Raw genomic sequence first — 22672 nt, forward strand, 5'->3', positions numbered from 1 at the left:
TCATCATACATCCTAATTTTTTGTTTTCATTTCTTACTTTTTGAATAAAAACCCTTTTTTTTCTTTTTTTCTTCTGATGCAAAAAGTCATTTTTGACCCATGTTGTGCATTAGAAGGTGTTTATATGTTGTCACAAATGTAAAACCTGACAAAGACGACACAAATATAAACTATCCTATTTTGCTAAATTGGTGTTTTTCTAATGGTAATTATTATTTGGTGGCTCTAATAAGTCTCAAATGTTAAAATATGTGATTTTCCAATGTAATCTGGTGGTTCTAAAAAACTCTTTTAAAGTTAAACCTTAAAAATGAGACAAACATAGTTACACATATACTCAAATTGTTAATTTAGTGTTTCACTTTTTGTATCACTACGCTTCTAATGCACAAGGTCATTTTTGACCCATGTGTGTAAACTTGATGTAATAATACAAAAACTATTTTTCTCCATAAAGTATGAAAAGAAAAATTGATATAACGATCTGTTATTCAAAAGAAATTCAAACAAACAGCCAGCATGAAATAACATGGGAAATGAATGAGGGTCATTTTTGACCCATGTTGTGCATTCAAAGGTGTTCATATGTTGTGCATCAAAGGGTTAACAAACAGCTGCACATGAATATAAACCTGCATTCTGTATTCATGCTGTGGACTGTGTCTTGCTCAGGGGCACAGGAACCGGCAGAATGCATGCATTTGCTTCTGATTTATTATTTATTTAATATCCCAGAATAAGATTCTAGTGTCCTTGGAAATTATTTATTAGGCTAAATGTTTCAGGGAAAAATTGAAATTATGTAACTTGTATGAAACCTGAAGCTAAGGAATGATCGGCCTTGCATGTGGCTGAATGGAAATTCAAGGAGATTTTTAAATAAATGGTGTATCAGGTGGATCAACATGTATGAAAATATCAAAATCTGTAAGTGACACACTTGAGTTTAACCTGTTATCTGTCTACACTCCGGTATGAAACTGCAGTAGTGTTGTGATGCATTAAATCAGTCCAATCAGCTGACAATTCCAATCAATAACTGATATACAATAAGGGGATGTGTCTGCCAGAAAGACAACGCAAGATTACTTAGTGTTTATAACAACAATCCCACATCAGCCCTGTCCTGAAGTCCCTTCACTGGCTCCCTGTTGCATCCAGGATTCAGTTTAAAATTCTTACTCTCACATATAGAGCATTACATGGTCAGGCTCCCCTATATATTGTTGAACTACTTCACCCATATCTGTCAGCTCAGTCTCTTAGGTCAAACACATCTTCTGTCTGTTCCACGTACCCGTCTGAAAACACGCTGTGATCTATCATTTGAATATGTGGCACCCAAACTCTGGAACTCTCCGTCTCTCCCCCTAAGGTCTGCTATTTCTGTCGACTCTTTTAAAAATCACCTTAAGACCAGATATCTTTTTAGACAGGCATTTGGATGACCATTATGCATTGTACATAATATTTTACAATTTTCATGTTTCATTGAGTTTTAACTTACTTACTTACTTTATTGTGTCATCTCTGGTAGGAATCAGTCACTATATAAATTAGTGACTAAATTTGACTTTTCAGGTATAACAGAGACAAGCTACCTCAAACTAGTATTGTGGCACCCCATATAGGTCTCCAGTGAAAAGACATCTTGATCTCTCTGGGAATATCTTCTTTATAATGACAGCTACATTAAGTTTAACCAAATGCACCCTTATTTTGTTGAGACTGACCACGTCCTCAGTTGACCCCAACATTGCCATCATCTCGGCTCTCTCCTTCTCCATGAATGGAATCAAAAAGCCCACCGCCTTCTTCATAACGCGAGCCGACTTGATCACCTGCAAACAGACAAAGACTTTTGTTAAAATCATTTTTATCGTTGTTTCAAAATGCTGAAATACAGTGAGCATAAAAATGTTTAATACAATACAAATGACACAGGACTCACAGTATACTGCATCAAAGTATAGTGACACTATTTCATAAAGACTATTCATTTATTGTAGGGCTGGGCGATATGGACCAAAAGTTATATCCCGATATATTTAGGCTGAATATCGATATACGATATAGATCACGATATTTTTATCACAAAGTGAGAGCAAATGTTCAGTCAAAGTCAAAGCCAAATATGACATGTCACAAGTAGTTTTATTAAAACTTTTTATTTAAGTGAACTTAAATACTGTATAACAACAGGAGTACCTTTTTTTCCAAATCAAAGCTCCATAAAGTGCACATTTAAATAAAAAAAATACCTTTAAAAAATAGCCTATGAAATAAAATAACCAATCTTTTTCCGAAGTAAATATATTTATACGATAAAAGAATAACAAACATGACAAAAGAAGTAAATATCCCCATTTATATATAAAGAAAGAAAAAAATTGAACTATATCGATATATGCGATATGGTCTAATTCCATATCACATTTAAAAATATATCGATATACCTTTTATATTGATATATCGCACAGCCCTAATTTATTGAATAACCAGAAAATAGACTATATTGTGACATGTATCGTTATTGAGGTATAAAATTACTTTTGTCCAGATAGACAGACAGAAAAAAAATAAAAATCAGTTGCCTCCTACCTGTGGAAGGAACATCTTTCCAGCTCCAAAGAGATCTCCCACCACTTTCATACCGTTCATAAGGGGGCCTTCGATGATGTGAAGGGGTCGAGTGTAGCGGTCAGTCTGAGCTCTACACTCCTCCACATCCTCCACTACATACTTGTCTATACCCTGGCAGCAACAACACAGGAAGGAAAATCACAGAATAAAAAGAGAAGAAATGCAAACATGAAATAGACGAAAAGTTAATTGGTAACTGGGAAAAGTATGTGTGTTTTTATATGCCTTAAATGCACAATTTGTATCTATATGCAACATTTCTTCAGTGAGTTCTTTTTTACCAGGAGCCAAATAATCAGCAGAGGTCTCCTCCTCCCCAGCAGTTTCATGTTAAAAAATTGTGTTTCTCTGATACTGTTTGGCAAACAATGGATGTCACAGAGGAGCTGTTAGCTTGTTTCTCTGACAACTTCAGATCCAGACACTGGCAGACAGATGAGTCCTTGGTTAAGACTGGCTTAGGCCATTTATCTTGGTTAAAATTGTGGATTGGATAGGTTACTGTTGGTACACAACTTAGAAAAATATTTAACATGGGTCTAGTTAAGACAAATACATAAATATAGTTTACTTTGAAAGGTAACAAAACAAGGTAAAAATAGGATTGAAAAGTAAATCCAACAAAAATCTCTCTTTTTCTGCATGCAGTTTTGAGCCATGCTCATTGTAAGATGACTTAATTCACAGTTTACTTTTAGCTAGCTAAGAATCATTGATATGCCTTTCTTAAAACAACAGGTAAATCATTCTGAAGTGTGTCAAACAAGTCTGGAATGTTGCATGATGCTTCAAGTAGACCAAAGTGCACACCCATTTACATGTCTCGGCAGGTCAAGGTGTATCACCAGCCTCCATTGTAAATAATTTCTGGCACGCTCTTCCAAGCTCCAAGAATGGCAGTTAAATATTACCATTTCCCATCTTGACAAGATTGTTGGAGCACAACAGGTCAGCCCTACACACGAGTGTATATGTGACTGAGTGAGTGAGTAAACTACTTTGTTGGGGGGGGGGCTATTGCTATGTATCAGTGAAATTTTAAGTGATCCTTGAGGTTTTTTTTTTTAGTAGTACTGATTAAGTATCGTTAATTGGAGACCATATGACATCCACGACACTGGATGCACTACGACCTGAATGCATTTAATCCGATTAGTTTTATGTGAGGTTTATTCCCTGTTATTACCGTTTAATTTATTGGTGTTTTTCCATCATAACAGGTTCACACCTGTGCTTCCTGATTGCCAAGATGACTGTACAACCCGTGCAGACTGGAGTCCAATTCAATACTTTGCCAAGTACAATGACAACAAAGTCTTTGAAGATTTGGCAGCAATGACAAATCAAAGAAATTATAAGTACACTAAAATGGTCTTGTGGTTCACTACAGTGGACAGTGCTACAGTGCTGTAAAATTTAAATTGTAAAATGTTTCTTTTTTTTAACCCTAAATAGGTAGAAAATCACAAAAAAACCTTAAAATTGGAAGACATTTTTTTTTTTGGTTTTCCAGGACACTAGATTTTGACCTAGACTTGTTTCCATCTCCGTTGTCAAACAACTGAAAAGGGATAAACTAGCAATTTAATTGCAGCTCAGAGTTGCTGAAACAGGTGAGATTTGAGCACAAATTAAATATAGAGCTTCAACTGTTGGTGTAGGTCAGTCATTTAAGTGACCAAAGTGCCAAGTAAATCTAAAATTATATGTTTGGGACTCATATATATTTGATATATTTCAAATATCAATATATTTGATGAATGAGCTGATTCAGGGTACAGAGGATGGCACACTGATCCTTCATTTGCCCACACGTGCATACAGTGAAGAGAAACTTACGAGTAACCTTACTTTACTGTCTTACAGTCCCTAACCATTAGAGGGCTTACACATTTGTTAAAAAGGCATGTTTGCAGAATGGACTGAATTCGTGTGGACTTTAGTCTAAAGGGCAGTTTCTCTGTTTCAGAGCACTCTGATCAGTGTCACTGACAGAAAACAGGAATGTCAATAATACCAATATGCAGATGTGTTCTATGAGCATTTAAACCACTGTGAAAATCCTCTCAGAAGCCTTATCTAATCTCATCTAATCATCACTTGACTTACCTTAATCAGGGCGTACTCCAGTCGTTCCTCCACACTTGCTTCTCTCCATTCATCTGTCTGAACCACCTTCTTCGCTCCTTTCATGTTGTTCTGTGAACAAGAGCAGTAAAGTTGAGATCTGTGAACCAAGCTAAAGCAGCAATAACCTGGTGTATTTGTATGTGGGTCTGTATACCTGTGCGTAGGCAAGTAGCTTCTCAGTAGCGTCAGCATCTCTGTTCCAGATGAGGTTTTCACACAGTAACAGCAGCTCTTTATCTATGTCATCATAGACTGGTAGGTTCCCAGCATTCACTATCCCCATATCCATGCCATCCTAAGACAAGACACAAGACACACAGTGGGGATGTGTTACACTGCTATGCACTGCAAAAAAGGTGTCTAAAAACAAGATAAAAACACTAAATCTGAGGGAAATGATCTTGCTGCATGGACAGATAATTTCACTTGACAAGATTTCTAAAATTAAGATTGTTAAATCTAGAAATAAGCATGTTGAACGCTTAAAATAAGAAAGTAACTCTTAAAACAACATAAATTATCTAACACTTCTAAATCTAAAGAATTTTTAATCTTGGTAAGAAACAAATCATTTACAGTGCACTCTGCTCGGGCCAGTTCATCGCTGCTTGCAGCTTTGATTTACAGTCATGGCCAAAAATATTGGCACCCCTACACTACAGATAATGCACAATTTCTCCCAGAAAATTGTTGCAACTACAAATGCTTTGGTATTCACATGTTTATTTCTTTTCTTTGCATTGGAACAACACAAAAATGCAGAGAAAAAAAAAGCCAAATCTGATCATTCCACACAGAACTCCAAAAATGGACTGGACAAAATTATTGGCACCCTAAACTTAATATTTGGTAGCACACCCTTTGGAAAAAATAACTGAAATCAATCGCTTCCTGTAACCATCAATGAGTTTCTTACATCTCTCTACTGGAATTTTGGACCACTCTTCTTTTGCCAACTGCTCCAGGTCTCTCAGATTTGAAGGGTGTCTTCTCCCAACTGCTGTTTTGAGATCTCTCCACAGGTGTTCTATGGGATTTAGATCTGGACTTATTGCTGGCCATTTCAGAACCCTCCAGCGCTTTGTCTTCAACCATTTCTGGGTGCTTTTTGAAGTGTGCTTTGGGTCATTGTCCTGCTGGAAGACCCATGACCTCTGACGGAGACCCAGCTTTCTGACACTGGGCCCTACATTGCACCCCAAAATTCTTTGGTAGTCTTCGGATTTCATGATGCCATACACACAGTCAAGGCATCCAGTGCCAGAAGCAGCAAAGCAACCCCAAAACATCAGTGAACCTCCACCATGTTTGACCGTAGGGACCGTGTTCTTTTCTTTGAAGGCCTCATTTCGTTTTCTGTAAACAGTACAATGATCTGCCACAAAGCTCTACTTTGGTCTCATCTGTCCACAGGACGTTCTCCCAGAAGGATTTTGGCTTCCTCAGGTACATTTTGGCAAACTCCAGTCTGGCTTTTTTATGTCTCTGTGTCAGCATTGGGGTCCTCCTGGGTCTCCTACTGCATTCAGACTGCGACGGATAGTGCGAGTTGACACTGTGGTACCCTGTGTCTGCAGGTCAGCTTGAATTTGTTTGGAAGTTGATCGAGGTTCTTTATCAACCACCCGAACAATCCTTCGTTGCAATCTATCATCAATTTTTCTCTTTTGTCCATGTCCAGGGAGGTTAGCTACAGTGCCATGGGCTGTAAACTTCTTAATGATGTTGCGAACAGTGGACACAGGAACATTAAGATCTCTGGAGATGGACTTGTAGCCTTGAGATTGTCCATGCTTTTCAACAATTTTGGTTCTCAAATCCTCAGACAAAATCCTCTTTTTTGTAATCTCCATGCTCAGTGTGGTACACACAGACACACAACACAAAGGTTGAATCAACTTGTATCCATTTTAACTGGCTGCAAGTGTGATTTCTATATTGCCAGCACCTGTTACTTGCCACAGGTGAGTTTAATTACAAATTAAAGGAGCATCACATGCTTGAAAAACAATTATTTCTTACAATTTTGAAAAGGTGCCAATCATTTGTCTAGTCCATTTTTGGAGTTCTGTGTGGAATAATCAGATTTGGCTTTTTCTCTCTGCTTTTTTTGTGTTGTTCCAATGCAAACAAAAGAAATAAACATGTGAATACCAAAGCATTTGTAATTGCATCGATTTTCTGGGAGAAGTGGTGCATTATCTGACAGAAGCGCAGGGGTGCCAATATTTTTGGCCATGACTGTATCTTGTTTTAAGAGTTATTTACTTATTTTAAGCTTATAACATGCTTTTTTCTTGATTTAACAATCTTAATTTAAGAAATCTTGTCAAGTGAAATTATCTGTCCATGCAGCAAGATATCCCTCAGATTTAGTCTTTTTATCTTGTTTTTAGGCACACCTTTTTGGCAGTGTGTTTACTGTGGTGACCAAAAATACAGAAAATAACTGAAAAGTTTTGGTTTTATCTGCCCTGTTTTGCTGCTACTGACACTAATGCCACCAATCCAATCCAATAAAAGCAAATGCACACAGCATAGAAAATATACTTTTTAAAACTCTTTCAGTAAAACACTGTCATTATTATTGACAATAAGCCAAACCCCTGGAGTCAATGTTTTTTTTTATTATTATTTTTTTACCATGAACCCTATTGTCGATGGTCTGTGGATAGGTGGTTGCATGTTTACCTTTATAGCATGGTAGAGAAATGCTCCATGCATAGCTTCTCTGATGACCTCCATCCCTCTGAAGGAGAAGGACAGGTTGGACAGCCCTCCACTGACTCTGGCTCTTGGTAATGTCTCCTATACACACAAACACAATTTTACAATCATTTACAATACTGTATTTTTGTAGTATGTAATAACTTCAGGAAAAATTCAAGTTCACAAGAAAAAGTAGCAGTTGTTTCAAACACTCAAATTTGAATGGGTGGGTGCCTTTAACCCTTGTGTGCGTCTCGGGACATTTTTTTTGCAATTTTCCATTTAAAATACTCATTATTTTGTTAAGTAGAGTAGGAACAAGTCTCCAAAAGTCTCCAATAACACCAAAAAAAAGTCGCTAGTAAAAACAATTTTGACAGAGGACTTGGGAAGCAATATCCTGAAGGTTTTTGCCTCACTTTCGTAAGGAATCTTGGAGTTATCTTTGATCAGGATCTGTCATTTAACTCCCATATAAAACAAACTTAGAGGACTGCATTTTTTCACCTACGTAATATTACAAAAATTAGACACATCCTTTCCCAAAATGATGCTGAAAAATAAGTTCATGCATTTGTTACTTCAAGGTTAGATTTCTATAATTCCTTACTGTCAGGCTGCTCCAATAAATCCCTTAAAACTCTTCAGTTAGTCCAGAATGCTGCGGCTCGTGTACTGACAAGAACCAAGAAAAGAGATCATATTTCTCCTGTTCTAGCTTCGCTGCACTGGCTCCCTGTAAAATCCAGAATTGAGTTTAAAATCCTTCTTCTTACTTACAAAGCTCTAAATGGTCAGGCACCATCATATCTTAAAGACCTCATAATGCCATAGTACCCTTCTAGAGCACTACGTTCCCAAAATTCTAGGTTACTTGTGGTTCCGAAAGTCCTTAAAAGTAGATTAGGAGCCAAAGCCTTCAGTTATCAAGCTCCTCTCCTGTGGAATCATCTCCCAGTCTCAGAACGGGAGGCAGACACCCTCTCTTTATTCAAGAGTAAACTTAAAACTTTCCTCTTTGACAAAGCCTATAGTTAGGGCTGGGCTTCTGATGTTTTTGCTAACTTGTCACTTTTAGCTAAGAATGCCGTGCGAAACTAGCCTGGCTAACACCAGACCAAATCTCATTTGAGATTAGGTCTGGACACCTGCCCTTCATTTTTTCCGTAGAGGAGGTGTGGTTTACGATCCTCCGGAGCCGTTTATTGGGCGCTTAGAATGTCTATCAAAAGCGTCTGTAGGTAGCTCTTAGCCAATCAGATCAGTTATACCAGATGGCGTAGTAGAGCAATAGAAATGGATGGTTGTTGTGTGTGTGTCTGTGAGAGAGTGTTGTTTGCTGCTTTGCTTCTCCAGTTCTCGCTTTCTGCAAGATTATTTATTTTCACGCTTTATTCCCCCTCATGTCATTCTGCCACACACATCCACTGATTTTATGGGCAACAAACAAGCTGCTGCGGGTCTCTCGGCGGCCCCGCTGTCCCCCGGCTCGGAGCGAGATCACCGGCGGTGACCGACGGTCTCGGCTGCTCGGCGCAACGAGCCACCGAGACCGCCGGTGCGGCGCTAATAGCCCCGCTACCGATGATCTCGCTACCAGCTGGGGGACAGTGGAGCCGCCGAGAGACCTTTCGCCTTTCAACTTTCGCTCTAAACTATTTAAAACACCATCTACAGCTAAAGAGAGTTTTGCGTCTGCAGCAGCCATGTTGGATCCGGAAAGCTTCCAAGTGCCGAGTAGTACGCGTCATCATCTCACCGTCCCTCCCCGCTCTGTGATTGGATCCCTAAAACAGGGCTAAGAATGCTTCCTAGTTTCCAGACCCCGCCGCAGTTCGAAATTAAATTTGAGCGCGCAAGGCAGTCTGGGTGTACCCAGGCTAGTGCGAAACCATGCGGAACCAGTGGCGGGCGGTGCATTTCACACTTAGGCCTTCAGTGATGTCCAACTTGGTCAATAAATACCTTTCATTATGCCAGCATTTATAACACCAGGACTGGAGAGTAGTTAGAAACACACTTAAGCACTACTAGGCATTGCATCACCTCAGTTGTGTACAAAATGGGCTATTATCTGGCGCATCAGCAATTAAAACATATCTGGTATGCTACTGTCAAAACTTAAAAATAAAAGGGTCTTTAAAATTATCTTTCCAAAAAGTTTTATTAAATGAGTCCACAAAGAATATGCAAGCTTTAACAAGACTGTACAATACATTGCAAAATCGCAGTTTAATATTAGAAAGACACTAACAAGACGGCCATACTTTGGCGACAGCGACACAATTAACAAGTCTCTTTGTGAAAAAACGTTTTCATGTCAAACGTGACGTATCACGACTTTCTGTGACCTGTTGCTTTGAGTACAACCACACAGCTGCGCCAATGCGCCAGATTATTTACATACCGTTAACAGTCCCGGGTGTGACTTTGTTGATCTGCATAGCACTGCCGTGGCTCAAACTAGTAAGTATCCATATCCAATCACAGGACGCGTAAATTTCACATTCAACGTGAGGCCAGCTAGAGGGCCTTACTGACACAACTCGTGATCTGATTGGCTATCGCAACTATCTATCAACTGTATTTGCCCGTTCACTTACAGTGCACAGACGCCTGCATTGTTGATTCTGAAGGCCCGGGCAGATTTCATACAGCCTGGCAACATAAGATAGCTGAATTCTGATTGGATAAAAACTCTAACCTAAAAACAACAGCACGGGAAGGAGCATAATATGACATGAAGAGAATATGAATACTTTTAGATATTTAGGGAAAGAAAATTAAAAATTAAATTAACCTTTATCATAATTATGATCATGATTTCTGGTTATGTTAGGCCAGCAGAGAAGGCCTTGCTGGCCCTGACGGCCCACCACTGTGCGGAACCAACAGCACTGAGTGCATATTATCGGCGCCAGTGAGGCTCAACACAGCCTTAGCCGTTGGGGAGGGCCGATTGGTTCTGATGTTTTAGCTAAGAATGCCAAGCGGGACCAACGACACTGAGCGTGCTTGTACTTGGCATGAGTGAGGCTCGTCACAGCCGTATTCGTTGGTGGGGGCCGCATGGTACTTGCAGTGGTGGTGTGGACAGGGGTGTGTCCACTGCCTAGGACTATGGCACAACAGATAGTATCATCTTGTCCTGTGTATTAATGTATGTATTTCCAGAGTACTCGCACTTTTCTTTGCTCTGTCTTTTACAGGGTGTCGAGCTGTGGTCCTGCTTGGCATCACTCCTGCTGGTCTCACTGCTGTGGATCTGGTTTGGCCCCAGATGGGAATGCTCCTCTCCTGGTCTCTACACTCACCTTCACTACTGGCCAATGGTGGCGCTTCATCACCTGCTGCTGTGCCCCTCCCAGAACTGCTGCTCCTCTCTCTGTATCTCTCTCAAAAGTCTCCCTATCCTCCCCAAACCACTATCTACTTTATTCTACTCTGTTGACCTGCCCTGTACAACGACATCTATTGCACGTCTGACCGTCCTGGGAGATGGATCCCTCCTCTGTCGCTCTCCCTGAGGTTTTTCTTCTTCTTTTTCCCCTGCTAAAAGGGTTTTTTTAAAGGAGTTTTTCCCTGGCCGATGTGAGGGTCTAAGGACAGAGGATGTCGTACCATGTACAGTCTGTAAAGATTTTGGGCTATATAAATAAAATTGACTTGAGTCGCTAGACAAAGTCGCTAAGTTGGCAACACTGCTTGCTGCGTCAGTCTGTTGTCACATTGGAACTCTGTTGGTTAGCCGCTACAAAAATACCTGTATGGGAACAGAGGCCGAGGGGAACTAACTAGTGGGCGGAGCCAAAACACCCCAAACAGCCGCTTTCCAAAAAGTAGTCAGTGGAAACACTCGTCATGAGAGGTAGACAGAAATGCAGGCTCCTGCTGATAAGACGGTGATTTGCATGACTTCTTCCGCGGACTGACAGGTTCATTACCTTAATAAGTTTGGTGGCTCTGATGAAGTAGATGGCGTATTCGTTGTGTTCCTCCATGCCTGTACCGATGGTGAGGATGTTGGGGTCAAAGATGATGTTGTTGGGGTCGAATCCCACTTTGCTGACCAGCAGCTTGTAGGCCCGAGTGCAGATCTCCACTTTACGGTCTGTATCTGTCGCCTTGGGAGGAGAGCAGACTTCAGCACATAGGAGTGTGTTTCTGTGTGAGAGTGTGTGTATGTGTGTGTGTGTGTGTGTGTGTGTGTGTGTGTGTGTCAAGGTTATAATAGTTTTTCATCAGTTGTAGTTTTAATTTTGTTGTGATTTTTTGTTTTCAAATTCAGTTAGTTTTAGTTAGTTTTTAGAGTGAGTTTGTTAGTTTTAATTAGTTTTTTTTTTTTTTAAATGCTTAGTTTTAGTTTAGTTTTTATTAGTTTTAGTTTTTTTGTAATGGGGTATTTGTTGGGTGCAAGATTCAAAAAGGCCACAACAAATGTTGTCTTTATTTCCTTTGTCTTATCCAACTCAGACCCAATAAGTTTATTAAGTCATAAAACCAAATAGATGAAATAGGTTTCATATCAACCAAAAGGTTTATGTATGAAAAAATTTGACAACGACGAAAATGAAGGACATTTTCACTATAGTATATATTAGTATATATATATATATATATATTTATATCGTTTTGTTTTTTTTAACTCTCGTTTTTATTTTTATTTCTATTTCAGTTAACGAAAATGTTTTTTCAATTCTAGTTTACGTTATTTTGTTAGTTTTCGTTAACTATAATAACCTTGGTGGGTGTGTGTGTGTGTGTGTTTGTGTGTGTGTGTGTGCGCCTCCTCACTTGTCCCTTCTCATCAAAGGCCATGACCACCACAGCAGCCCCGTAGCGCTTCACAGTGGCAGCTCTGCGCAAGAACTCATCCTCTCCTTCCTTCAGGCTGATACTGTTGACTATACACTTCCCCTGACAGCATTTTAACCCGGCCTCGATCACTGCGAAGTTAGAGGAGTCGATACAGAGAGGAACCTGGGGAGGAAAGTGAGAGGCAGATTTACACAGCAGATTCATTCACGGCTTTATTTTTTACATGTTGATATGCTTAGTTAGACATTTTCAGGAAAAAAAACCAAGGCAAAATAAAATGTGGCTACAATGCTGTTATAAAAGACTTATCTGGATGTAGTGTTAGGGTTAGGGCTCAGTGTTTAGGGCAGTGGTGGAAGAAGTATTCAGCTCCCTTACTTAAGTAAAAGTACTATTACCACATTGTGGAATTACTCCACTAAAAGTAAAAGTCCTGCATTCAAAATAAAAGTATCAGCATCAAAATGTACTTAAAAGTATCAAAAGTATAAATACTTGTTATGCAGAATGGACCCACTCAGATTGTTTTGTATATTCTTAATATATTATTGGATAATTTATATTGATGCATTTATGTGAGCAGCATTTTAGTTTCCTCAAGATAGGGCTAATTTTAACTACTTAATATACTGTTATGATTTTTATTTTATTTTATTTTTTAAACGTATCAGTTTAAATGTATCATGGTTTTCATGTCAAAAGTAACTAAAGCTGTCAGCTAAATGTAGTGGAGTAGAAGTATAAAGTGACATAAAATAGAAATACTCAGGTGAAGTACAAGAACCTCAAAATTGCACTTAAGTACAGTACTTGAGTAAATGTACTTAGTTACTTTCCACCACTGGTTTAGGGTAAGGGTTAAGAGTTCTAGGGGCCGTGAAAACAAATTCTGGTGAATGTTTATGTATTGCTTTATGGTAGAAATGTCATTATTTATGTAAAGGAAAACACAAGTTCACAAATCGTCACCTCGCTAAAATAATAGCATATGTAATTTTTTGACAAAAATGTTTTTGTTTTTGTTGCCTAAATCATCTCCTGTGTTTTCTGAATAACCTGAAAAATGTTCAAAACTCTCTGCACATTCAGAACATGTCTCACATATCTGTGTTCAAGTTTTGAGAATGAAGTCATAACATTGTAAGGCAAACAGTTTAAATATTAAAAGAGTAACACTTTAGATTAGGGAGCACATATTCAACATTAATTAGTTGCTTATTAGCATGCAAATAAGTAACATATTGGCTCTTAATTAGTCATTATTAAGTAGTTATTAATGCCTTATTCTGCATGGCCTTATTATACAACCAGTAAGCCATTAACTAAGAGTTTTCCCTCAATAACCTCAGATGTATTGCTTATTAGGAGTAAGTAAGGAAGTTGTTGTATATGAGTTATGATCCTAATATGCTTTACTTTGTATGGACTTTATAAGTCTCTACATAGCGGTGAACGAAACCATGGAAATGGCAAATAGCCACCTTCTCCAGACCTTTGACGTGACTGGTGGCTCCTTTTGGATGATTGGATGAGGATTGGTAGATTGTAAAGTTGCTCACTTTGCGCCTTTGTTAGTCTACCAGTGACCCACTTTGTAGAGTAATGATTGACATTAAATCAAGATCCTGCTCCTCACATTCAAAGCCCTCCACAACCTTGCACCATCATACCTCACTGAGCTCCTCCAAACCTACTAACCCTGCCGTACACTCAGGACATCCTCTGCTTCACTCCTCTTCACCCCTTCCGCCCATTTAGCCACGACTACGATCTTTTAGCTGCTCTGCTCCCCGACTCTGGAACAAACTCCCTCAGTACATCCGCTCTCTAACAACACTGTCAACTTTCAAGTCACATCTCAAAACACACCTGTTTAGACTAGCCTATCCCTAATATATTCATCATTTTAAAATTACAATTTTTCTCTGTACTGTTTCAGCTTTGTTTATTATTACTGTCATTGTTGTTTTTATTGTTCTAATTTGTAATTGTTTCATTGTTGTTTATTATTACTGCCATTGCTGTTTTATTATTATTGTTTTGTTTTTTATTTTTTATTGTAAGGTGACCTTGAGTACGGAGCCCCTAAAGGGACATGGTGAAAATAAAAAAAACTTTGATATCTCGTGAGAAACATTTCCCGTGCTCACGAGAAAGTACCTCGTGCGTTGTGTTGTTTATGATGATGAAGGGCGGAGGAGGGACCAGTCGGACACGGGTGGTCGTTATATTGCGGCTCGGACCGCGTCGTGCTTTATTTCTCACAACGGCTGGCAGCTCAACCTTAAACAGTACAAGTAAACACTGGCGTGAGACAACAGAAAGTCTAAAGGCTTGTGTTGTGTCCTTACTGGTTTCCACACTAACTGGTTGCCGTAGATCTGCGCAGTTTCTGTTACGCATTAGCTGTCCGTGGTACTGAAACAACAATCGCCCTTAATGTGATAATTTTCTGTCTGATGCAGGTCTATGTTATGCTGTACGTTAACACTTTATCGAGCCTACTGATTGGGTTCATCTGTAGTCGGCACTTTGTACAATAAAATGATTTATTGTGCCGTGCGATAGAGCCGATACGCATGTTTTGTCTTTCCTGTTGTATTGTGTACAGCCTTAATAGAGCTCTGTTGGGAGAGCTTGTGTTAGAGGCAGTGTTTTGCTGTCATTTTTCCTTTGTAATGCATAATATTGCAAAGTAAAATAGTCACTATTTTTCCAGTTTGTCTATATTTGTCATTTTTATAGTTCTACATTTTTACGAGTCCTTTTTCTGGGAAAAGATGGCCCATCCACTTCTGTGCTGGCCCACCCGAAATATTATTTCTGCCTTCGCCACCGGGTGTCTCCATGGATACCAGATGATGACTGAGAGATGCAGATCAGCAGGATTGCGGGTCACTAGAAACTTTGTGTATGTAGTGCAATCCGTTTTGGACCCAGAGGGAATACTACCAGTGGCGAAGGCAGAAATAATATTTCACACAAGCTCTCCCAACAGAGCTTTATAAAGGCTGTACACAATACAACAGGAAAGACAAAACATGCGTATCGGCTCTATCGCACGGCACAATAAATAATTTTATTGCACAAAGTGCCGACTACAGATGTACCCAATCAGTAGGCTCAATAAAGTGTTAACGTACAGCATAACATAGACCTGCATCAGACAGAAAATTATCACATTAACGGCGATTGTTGTTTCAGTACCACGGACAGCTCACGCGTAACAGAAACTGCGCAGATCATAGCCTACGGCACAGTTAGTGTGGAAACCAGTAAGGACACAACACAAGCCTTTAATCTTTCTGTTGTCTCACGCCAGTGTTTACTTGTACTGTTTAAGGTTGAGCTGCCAGCCGTTGTGAGAAATAAAGCACGACGCGGTCTGAGCCGCAATATAACGACCACCCGTGTCCGACTGGTCCCTCCTCCGCCCTTCATCATCATAAACAACACAACGCAGAGTCCCAGGGTGTGGAGAGGCTCATCCCACACGGGCCGGGTTACAAATACATTACATTACTGGCTATGCGTCTGGACTACACTATTGTTTTGTTTTCTCAAGATCTCAAATTAATTATATCGTTATCTTGGGAAAACAACTGTCGTTTTTTTTCAAGTAAAGCAGCAATGTCCTTATAATGAAGCCCCAGGTCAAAATATAGCCGAACTAACTCCTGTAATGTCATTTTCATACAGAAACAAGCTGAAATGCAGAGGGTGTTCTTACAGACACCATGCGCGCATGCAATATGCATCTCGTGCTCACGAGAAAAGTATCTCGTGCTCACGAGAAAAGTATCTCGTGCTCACGAGAAACTATCTCGTGCTCACGAGAAAAGTATCTCGTGCTCACGAGAAAATATTTCGTGCTCACGAGAAAGTATCTCGTGAGCACGAGAAAGTATCTCGTGAGCACGAGAAATGTTTCTCGTGCTCACGAGATACCAAAGTTTTATTTTTATTTTCCCCATGTCCCTTTAGGGGCTCCGTACCTTGAGAGTCCTGAAAGGCGCCTATAAATAAAATGAATTATTATTATTATTATTATCATTATTATTAAAATCTACCAATCCTCATCCAAAAGGAGCCACCAGTCACGTCAAAGGTCTGGAGAAGGTGGCTATTTGCAGTTTCCATGGTTTCGTTCACCGTTATGTAGAGACTTATAAAGTCCATACAAAGTAAAGCATATTAAGATCATAACTCGTATACAACAACTAACTTACTTACTACTAATAAGCAATAATAGAGGTTATTGAGGGAAAACTCTTAGCTAATGGCTTACTGGTTGTATAATAAGGCCATGCAGAATAAGGCATTAATAACTACTTAATAATGACTAATTAAGAGCCAATATGTTACTTATTTGCATGCTAATAAGCAGCTAATTGATGTTGAATATGTGTTCCCTAATCTAAAGTGTTACCATTAAAAAAATAAAGTTGAAATCTAATGATAATAATGTCACTTTATTTTGGGAAAATATCTACCTATCCTACAGTCTGCTGTTCATTACATTATCAGGACGATGTGACAGACAGAGTATTTTGGGGCTGTCATAGGATGAGAAAAAGGTTTAGAGAAGCTAACCTTTAAACTAATTAAAACACTTCTGATCAGGCATTGTGTGGCTTATTGCTGTACCAATGTTAACAGATGGTGAATACCTGAGTGTGAGTGATAATGGATTGCACAGAGAAGCTACACTAATGATGGCACGACTCACAAAACATCCAGAACAGAATGAAAAAAACACAGAACAAACAGCTTACCAAATGAAAAGACCACTTTAGCAGACATGATGGTTGATAATAATATTATCCCAGACAATACCAGTGTACAGGATACATCCCGCATAGTAATAATATACATTTAAAACTCAACTGCCGTAGCAATATTCATGATTTGTAGAACAGGCGTTTAACCATTGCATCAAGTTTGCATGTGTCAATCAGTGTTTACATTAAAGCCCAGACTAATTTTGAAGCAACATTTTGAAATGTTCATTAAAGAAAATGTGAATTAGGGACGGTTCCATCAGCTGGTTTAGAGCAAATAAACAAAGCTGCATTAAAGTACTTTGGTCAGAAGATGGCAGTGTAATGCTGATGTAGGCTGATCAGTCAGTAAACAGTAGAAGAACATTGCATGAGAGAGATAAACAACAAAAAAGAGGTTTGCTAATTGGACAATGGTGAGATAAATAAACTTTAGAAAGTGATCCCATCTCTTGTTTAACGAATTACCTATTTTTCGAAAAAAGATAAAAGCCACATCAAGCAAGCGTCAAATTTTATACGCATTTTCAAAATTGCAATTGAATTTTGTTGTTTCCATCAAGCTTTTTTCATGCAAATATTTAAAACGTGCATTGAAATTTGTTGATGTTTCTGGTGGCGAGCAAAAAAGAAGGTCTCAAGAAGGTGGTTAAAACCACCTACAATAGGAGAATGGTTAGATGTGTGTTGTGTGTGTAGTGTGTTGATCATATAGGCCTAAAATCAGATTTTGTTTAAGTCTTTTTTTTGTTTTGTTGTAATTGCCTATGTATATGCATGTCCCTTTTTCTTTATTTATAATCCTTCAGTTAATTCAAGTGAAACTCCCCTTTATGTTCAAACTTTTCATAATGTTAATACATAAAAATGTAAAAAATTGGGCCTGGGAAGAAAACTGATGTTGATATATAACTATGGATACAGATGGAAAATCCTAATGGTTATCTTTTCTATGATTTAGTTTTCTTTTCCTTTTCTTTGCTTTTCCTATGTATCAGGAACCTGTAAATCTAAGAGAAATTATGTTTTGTTTTGTTTTGAAAAAGGAAAAATATCCTATGTTGTATGAAACCTGTTGGCCTCAATAAATATAAAATAAAAAAATAAAAATTATTGATGTAAACACGACTACTTAGAAACTTTTTATCTTATACTATTTTGGGAGGTGTGTCGTCATAAAAATAGCTTCACTTTGGCATCAATTGTGATCATCCAGCTGTATTTACTCATTGATAACATATGGGTGACTCCCCCAGCCATGTTTATGAAGAATTTGCTTGATTATTATTCTAACCTCTTGTATCCTGATGAAGACCTCAACATTCAAAATTACTAACAGTCCAACTGAGATGTTTCTGTGTTTAACTTCTGTGATATATTTTGTTGCAATATACCCAATCTAGTAACATGGCAGAACATTTTGTTGAGAAACTGTTGGGTGAATTATTCCTGCATTTAAATCTCCTACCCGTGCGATGTCTGGCTCAGAAGCAATTAAGTTGCAAAATTTGGCCATAGCTGCTGGCCCCTCCAGCATCCCCTCATCCATGTTTATATCCAGGACCTGGGCACCCATCTCCACCTGAGCTTTAGCGATGCTCAGAGCCTCCTGGGTAACAGAGAATCACATACCAAATAAACAGATACCCACCCTCAATCAGTGATAACGTTCTATTTTTACTCAAAATCTGTCTCACCTCATAGTTTCCTGCCATGATCAGCTTGGCAAACTTACGTGAGCCAGCCACGTTGCAGCGCTCACCAATGTTAACGAAGTTGGTGAAAGGGCCAATCCTGAATGGTTCCAAACCTGTAAATGAGAAAGACATTTTCATCACATCAAGGTTGTTAATAAACGCTGAAAAAACAAACAAAACAAAACAAAATTAAAGCCAAGATGGGCAGAGTTATTTCAAGGTACAAATGTGGGGCTTTTACTTTGAAATATCTCTAAATTCATACAGTAAAATTGCTTAACTTCAACTCAAATGTATCCATCATTGTCAGGAATTATTATCCCCTCCCCCTGCAACCCACATGATTTCCAAGGCAAGTTATTTTCGACTTTGCCAACTCACACATATACCTTTTTCCAACCAATGACCAAGGTTGGACCAAGGCCATCTGACCCGTGTTCAACTCTTCCTTTGTCAAGTAAACTAAGCCAGTCAACACAGGTTAACCCGTCCCCCATAAAAGTTTCTTTCTTTTGAGGAATTTTGAGTACTTTATATTAACAGCCTGAGTTTCTCAAGAGTTTACAAGATGGTACTGAATGCACCATGAAATACCTGTCAGCACCCACACCCTTAATCATTGTTAACTCATTGTTTACATAAGCTTACGGTTATGCCAAAATGTTCCACACCCCTTGATTTAGTGAACTAGGAGGATTTTCCAGTTCTGTTGTTCCTGTGTCATTTCAGACTCCAGCAGTGGTCATGTGTGTCTGGAAAAGTGCACCTGCAGACTACTAATGTAACCGATGCTATGACAGCTTTCAAGTGTAGTTGTTTTACTGTGAGACGTAGGCATGTCAGCAGCAACTTGTGGTGAAAACCTAGACAAACTGCCAGTAACTGTTTTAACCCTCTGGAGTCTCCAAAAGCACCAAAGCATGGCTTCTTCATCACATCCAGACATAAAAACAAAGCAGACCAAAAAAAGACACAAAAAGACATAAAATTACAAAAAAAAAGACACAAAATTACCAAAAAAGATCCAAAAAAGACTTACAAAGACACGAAAAGGATTCAAAAATGGACAAAATAGCCCAAGACTCCATAGAGTTAAACCTGCACATTTTTGTGTTTTATAGACATTTGGCAGGATACCCAGCTTGGAACTGTGACAATCTTGGACAAACTGGTACGCCTGGTATGTGTAGTGACCGACTTGTGTGCTTGCAACTCTCAATAATATTATCATATTAATTTCTTGAAGAATTTGGACTTTTGTAACTGGTTCCAAGTTTGTCAGTAGTCTTTTCATATGGTAACAGGAGGTTTTAATACCTGACAGCAGCATGTAGTCTTGATAAATATCAGCAGCAGGAACTCTTGGTTTACAGTGTTTGACGGCTTCAGATATGGCTCTGTATAAAAGAGGGGAGGATACCAGATTTTAAAATTGTCAAAACTGTATGATATTTAACATAGGCATTTTCTTGTCAGAAAAAAAAGCAACCTGATGTGTCCTGGAGTGGTCCCACAACAGCCTCCTACAATATTCACTAGTCCATCCATGGCAAACTCCTGCAGCCAAACATAAAACAAAGTCTCAGCTGCAGCCATGAAGCAGCCAGGATCACATTTTTCATTTTAAATTTAACCATGGTTCGAAACTATGTCTATGTTTCAAGAGAATTTTGGGGTAACGGATCCCACCTTCTTACATACAGACTGTATGTCACTGTCAAGAATTGATTAAAAAAATCCCTCCAAAATAGCTAATTAAGTGTAGATAGAAGAACTTTAAGACACACCATTGAAATGCCGTGTTTAAGATGTTTCTGCAAGATTTGTATCTATGATCGTGGCTGTAAAGTTTCATGGGACTATGATTATTCTAGTGGGTATTTTTGGAGATTATTAGGGCCCAAACATGAAAGTGCCATTGGGCCAGTTGTCCCATTTTGTGAACTTTACTTTTAGGACTTAACGGGCAAAATCGTGCAAAAAACTTTGCACCCATGTTCAAACAAGTAAGTATTTCAATTTGATATTACTATTGGGCTTTGGAGTCAGGCCTAAATATTAAATACCCATACTTGGCAGTTTGAAAATATACAAAACTCTGCAAATGCATAATAACAGCAAATGTTAATATCTGATATCTACGACGGCGTATTAGGGCCAAGTATGAAAAATAGAAATAAAAATACGGCCTGGGGGAGGAGGGTAATATTTTGAAAAAGACCCAAATTTATGAGATTAAAAGTGGCAAATCTGTAATAAAAAAGTCACAGATTTACGAAATTAAAAGTGGCAAATTTGCAAGAAAAAGATTTCTGAAAAGAAGAGTCAGAAAAATAGTGTTTTGTATGGAAAAGCGGAAGACATCCCGCTGGTAGAAATGATCAAATGTGGTGATATAGTACCTTGAAAAACAAAAAACTAGCCTTTTTTCCCCGACTTTTTTCTCATAAATCTGCTATTTTTTTCTTGTAGATTTGCCACTTTTATTCTCATAAATTTGTGACTTTTTTCTCTCGAAGCATTACCCCCCTTCCCGGGGTCTGTATTTTATTTTATTTTTTTCATAATTGACCCCAATACGCCATCATAGATATGTCTTCAGTTTGGTTAAAAAAAAAAATTGAAAGGCACCCCTAGAAAATGTCAAAGTCAATGGACCCACCTTTCAATTTGACCATCATGATGTATATCTAACAACCAAACATCAATCCTAAAAAAGTAATAGAACAGACCAGAACGGAATGGAACCTTTAAATTGGAGGCTGTTACTGTTGGGGTCTCATCGTATCCTCCAAATGTGTTGGGAAGACCTAACAGAAAAACATTACATCATTACATCATCCTGGCTGGTCTGAAACATGTTGCATCAGAAATAAGGCCACAGAAAATAGAGCAGCAGAATCTAAAACTTAACTTAAATGCAATCTGTGTGAAACTCTATGTGGTTGTATCTGGTGTATCATTGGATTGCATTATCTTCCAAAAGCACCGTCTGCCAGCCATATGGCCAATTACTGATTCAAGTCCAGCCTGCTGCTTCCTTAGACCTATATTAGTTTTTACAGATTTTCCCCTTCCATCATAACACTTGGACACAGCGCCTTGATTTTTCACGGCGACTTACTGAATGAAAAGAGGAAAAAAGCTTGGACTCCTCCACCGTGTTTTGCTAACATGGTTGCACTCACGTCTGTCCGAAGCTGAACCTAGTGAGGGACTGTTGACAGGCTTCTTGAGAAGAAAACTGTCAGTTTTTTTAATCCTTTGATGCACAACATGGGTCTAAAGTGACCCAACTAATATTTTATATTCTATATCTTTGCAATAAATCAATTTCATCATTCAGTATTGCAGGTTTTCCTCAAATAACTGATCATCATACATCCTCATTTTTTGTTTAATTTCTTACTTTTTGAATAAAACCCCTTTTTTTTAATCACTATGCTTCTAATGCACAAGGTCTTTTTTGACCCATGTTGTGCATCAAAGGGTCACCAATTCACCAATCGCCAATTTAAAACCTGACAAAGAAGACACAAATATTAACTATCCTCTTTTGTTAAATTGGTGTTGTTTCAATGGAAATTATTATTTGGTGGCTCCTAATAAGTCTCAAATGTTAAAATATGTGATTTTCCAATGTAATCTGGTGGTTCTAACAACTCTTTTAAAGTTAAACCTTAAAAATAAGACAAACATAGTTACACATGTACTCAAATTGTTAATTTAGTGTATCACCTTTTGTATCACTACGCTTCTAATGCACAAGGTCATTTTTTACCCACATGTGTAAACTTGATGTAATAATAAAAAACGATTTTTCTTCATAAAATATGTATATATGTATATATATATATATATATGATCTGTTGTAATAATAAAAAGATATTCAAA

At 38.4% G+C, this 22672-nt stretch overlaps 1 protein-coding gene across 1 annotated transcript in view; it reads right to left on the bottom strand.

Annotated features, from left to right (window-relative positions):
* The window catches only part of mtr (5-methyltetrahydrofolate-homocysteine methyltransferase), a 63957-nt gene that overhangs the window by 22838 nt on the left and 18447 nt on the right, over positions 1-22672 (bottom strand). The window contains exons 10-21 of the mRNA XM_059324431.1: positions 21527-21588; positions 20268-20335; positions 20096-20175; positions 18779-18891; positions 18550-18690; positions 12277-12462; positions 11427-11606; positions 7465-7581; positions 4928-5068; positions 4753-4842; positions 2602-2754; positions 1734-1841 (exon numbers count right to left, since the gene is read on the bottom strand). Coding sequence (XP_059180414.1) covers positions 1734-1841; positions 2602-2754; positions 4753-4842; positions 4928-5068; positions 7465-7581; positions 11427-11606; positions 12277-12462; positions 18550-18690; positions 18779-18891; positions 20096-20175; positions 20268-20335; positions 21527-21588 — 1439 coding nt within the window. The remainder of the gene's footprint in view (positions 1-1733; positions 1842-2601; positions 2755-4752; positions 4843-4927; positions 5069-7464; positions 7582-11426; positions 11607-12276; positions 12463-18549; positions 18691-18778; positions 18892-20095; positions 20176-20267; positions 20336-21526; positions 21589-22672) is intronic.

The sequence above is a fragment of the Centropristis striata genome, chromosome 21, assembly GCF_030273125.1.
Source record: "Centropristis striata isolate RG_2023a ecotype Rhode Island chromosome 21, C.striata_1.0, whole genome shotgun sequence".
In the NCBI taxonomy this organism is placed as follows: domain Eukaryota; kingdom Metazoa; phylum Chordata; class Actinopteri; order Perciformes; family Serranidae; genus Centropristis; species Centropristis striata.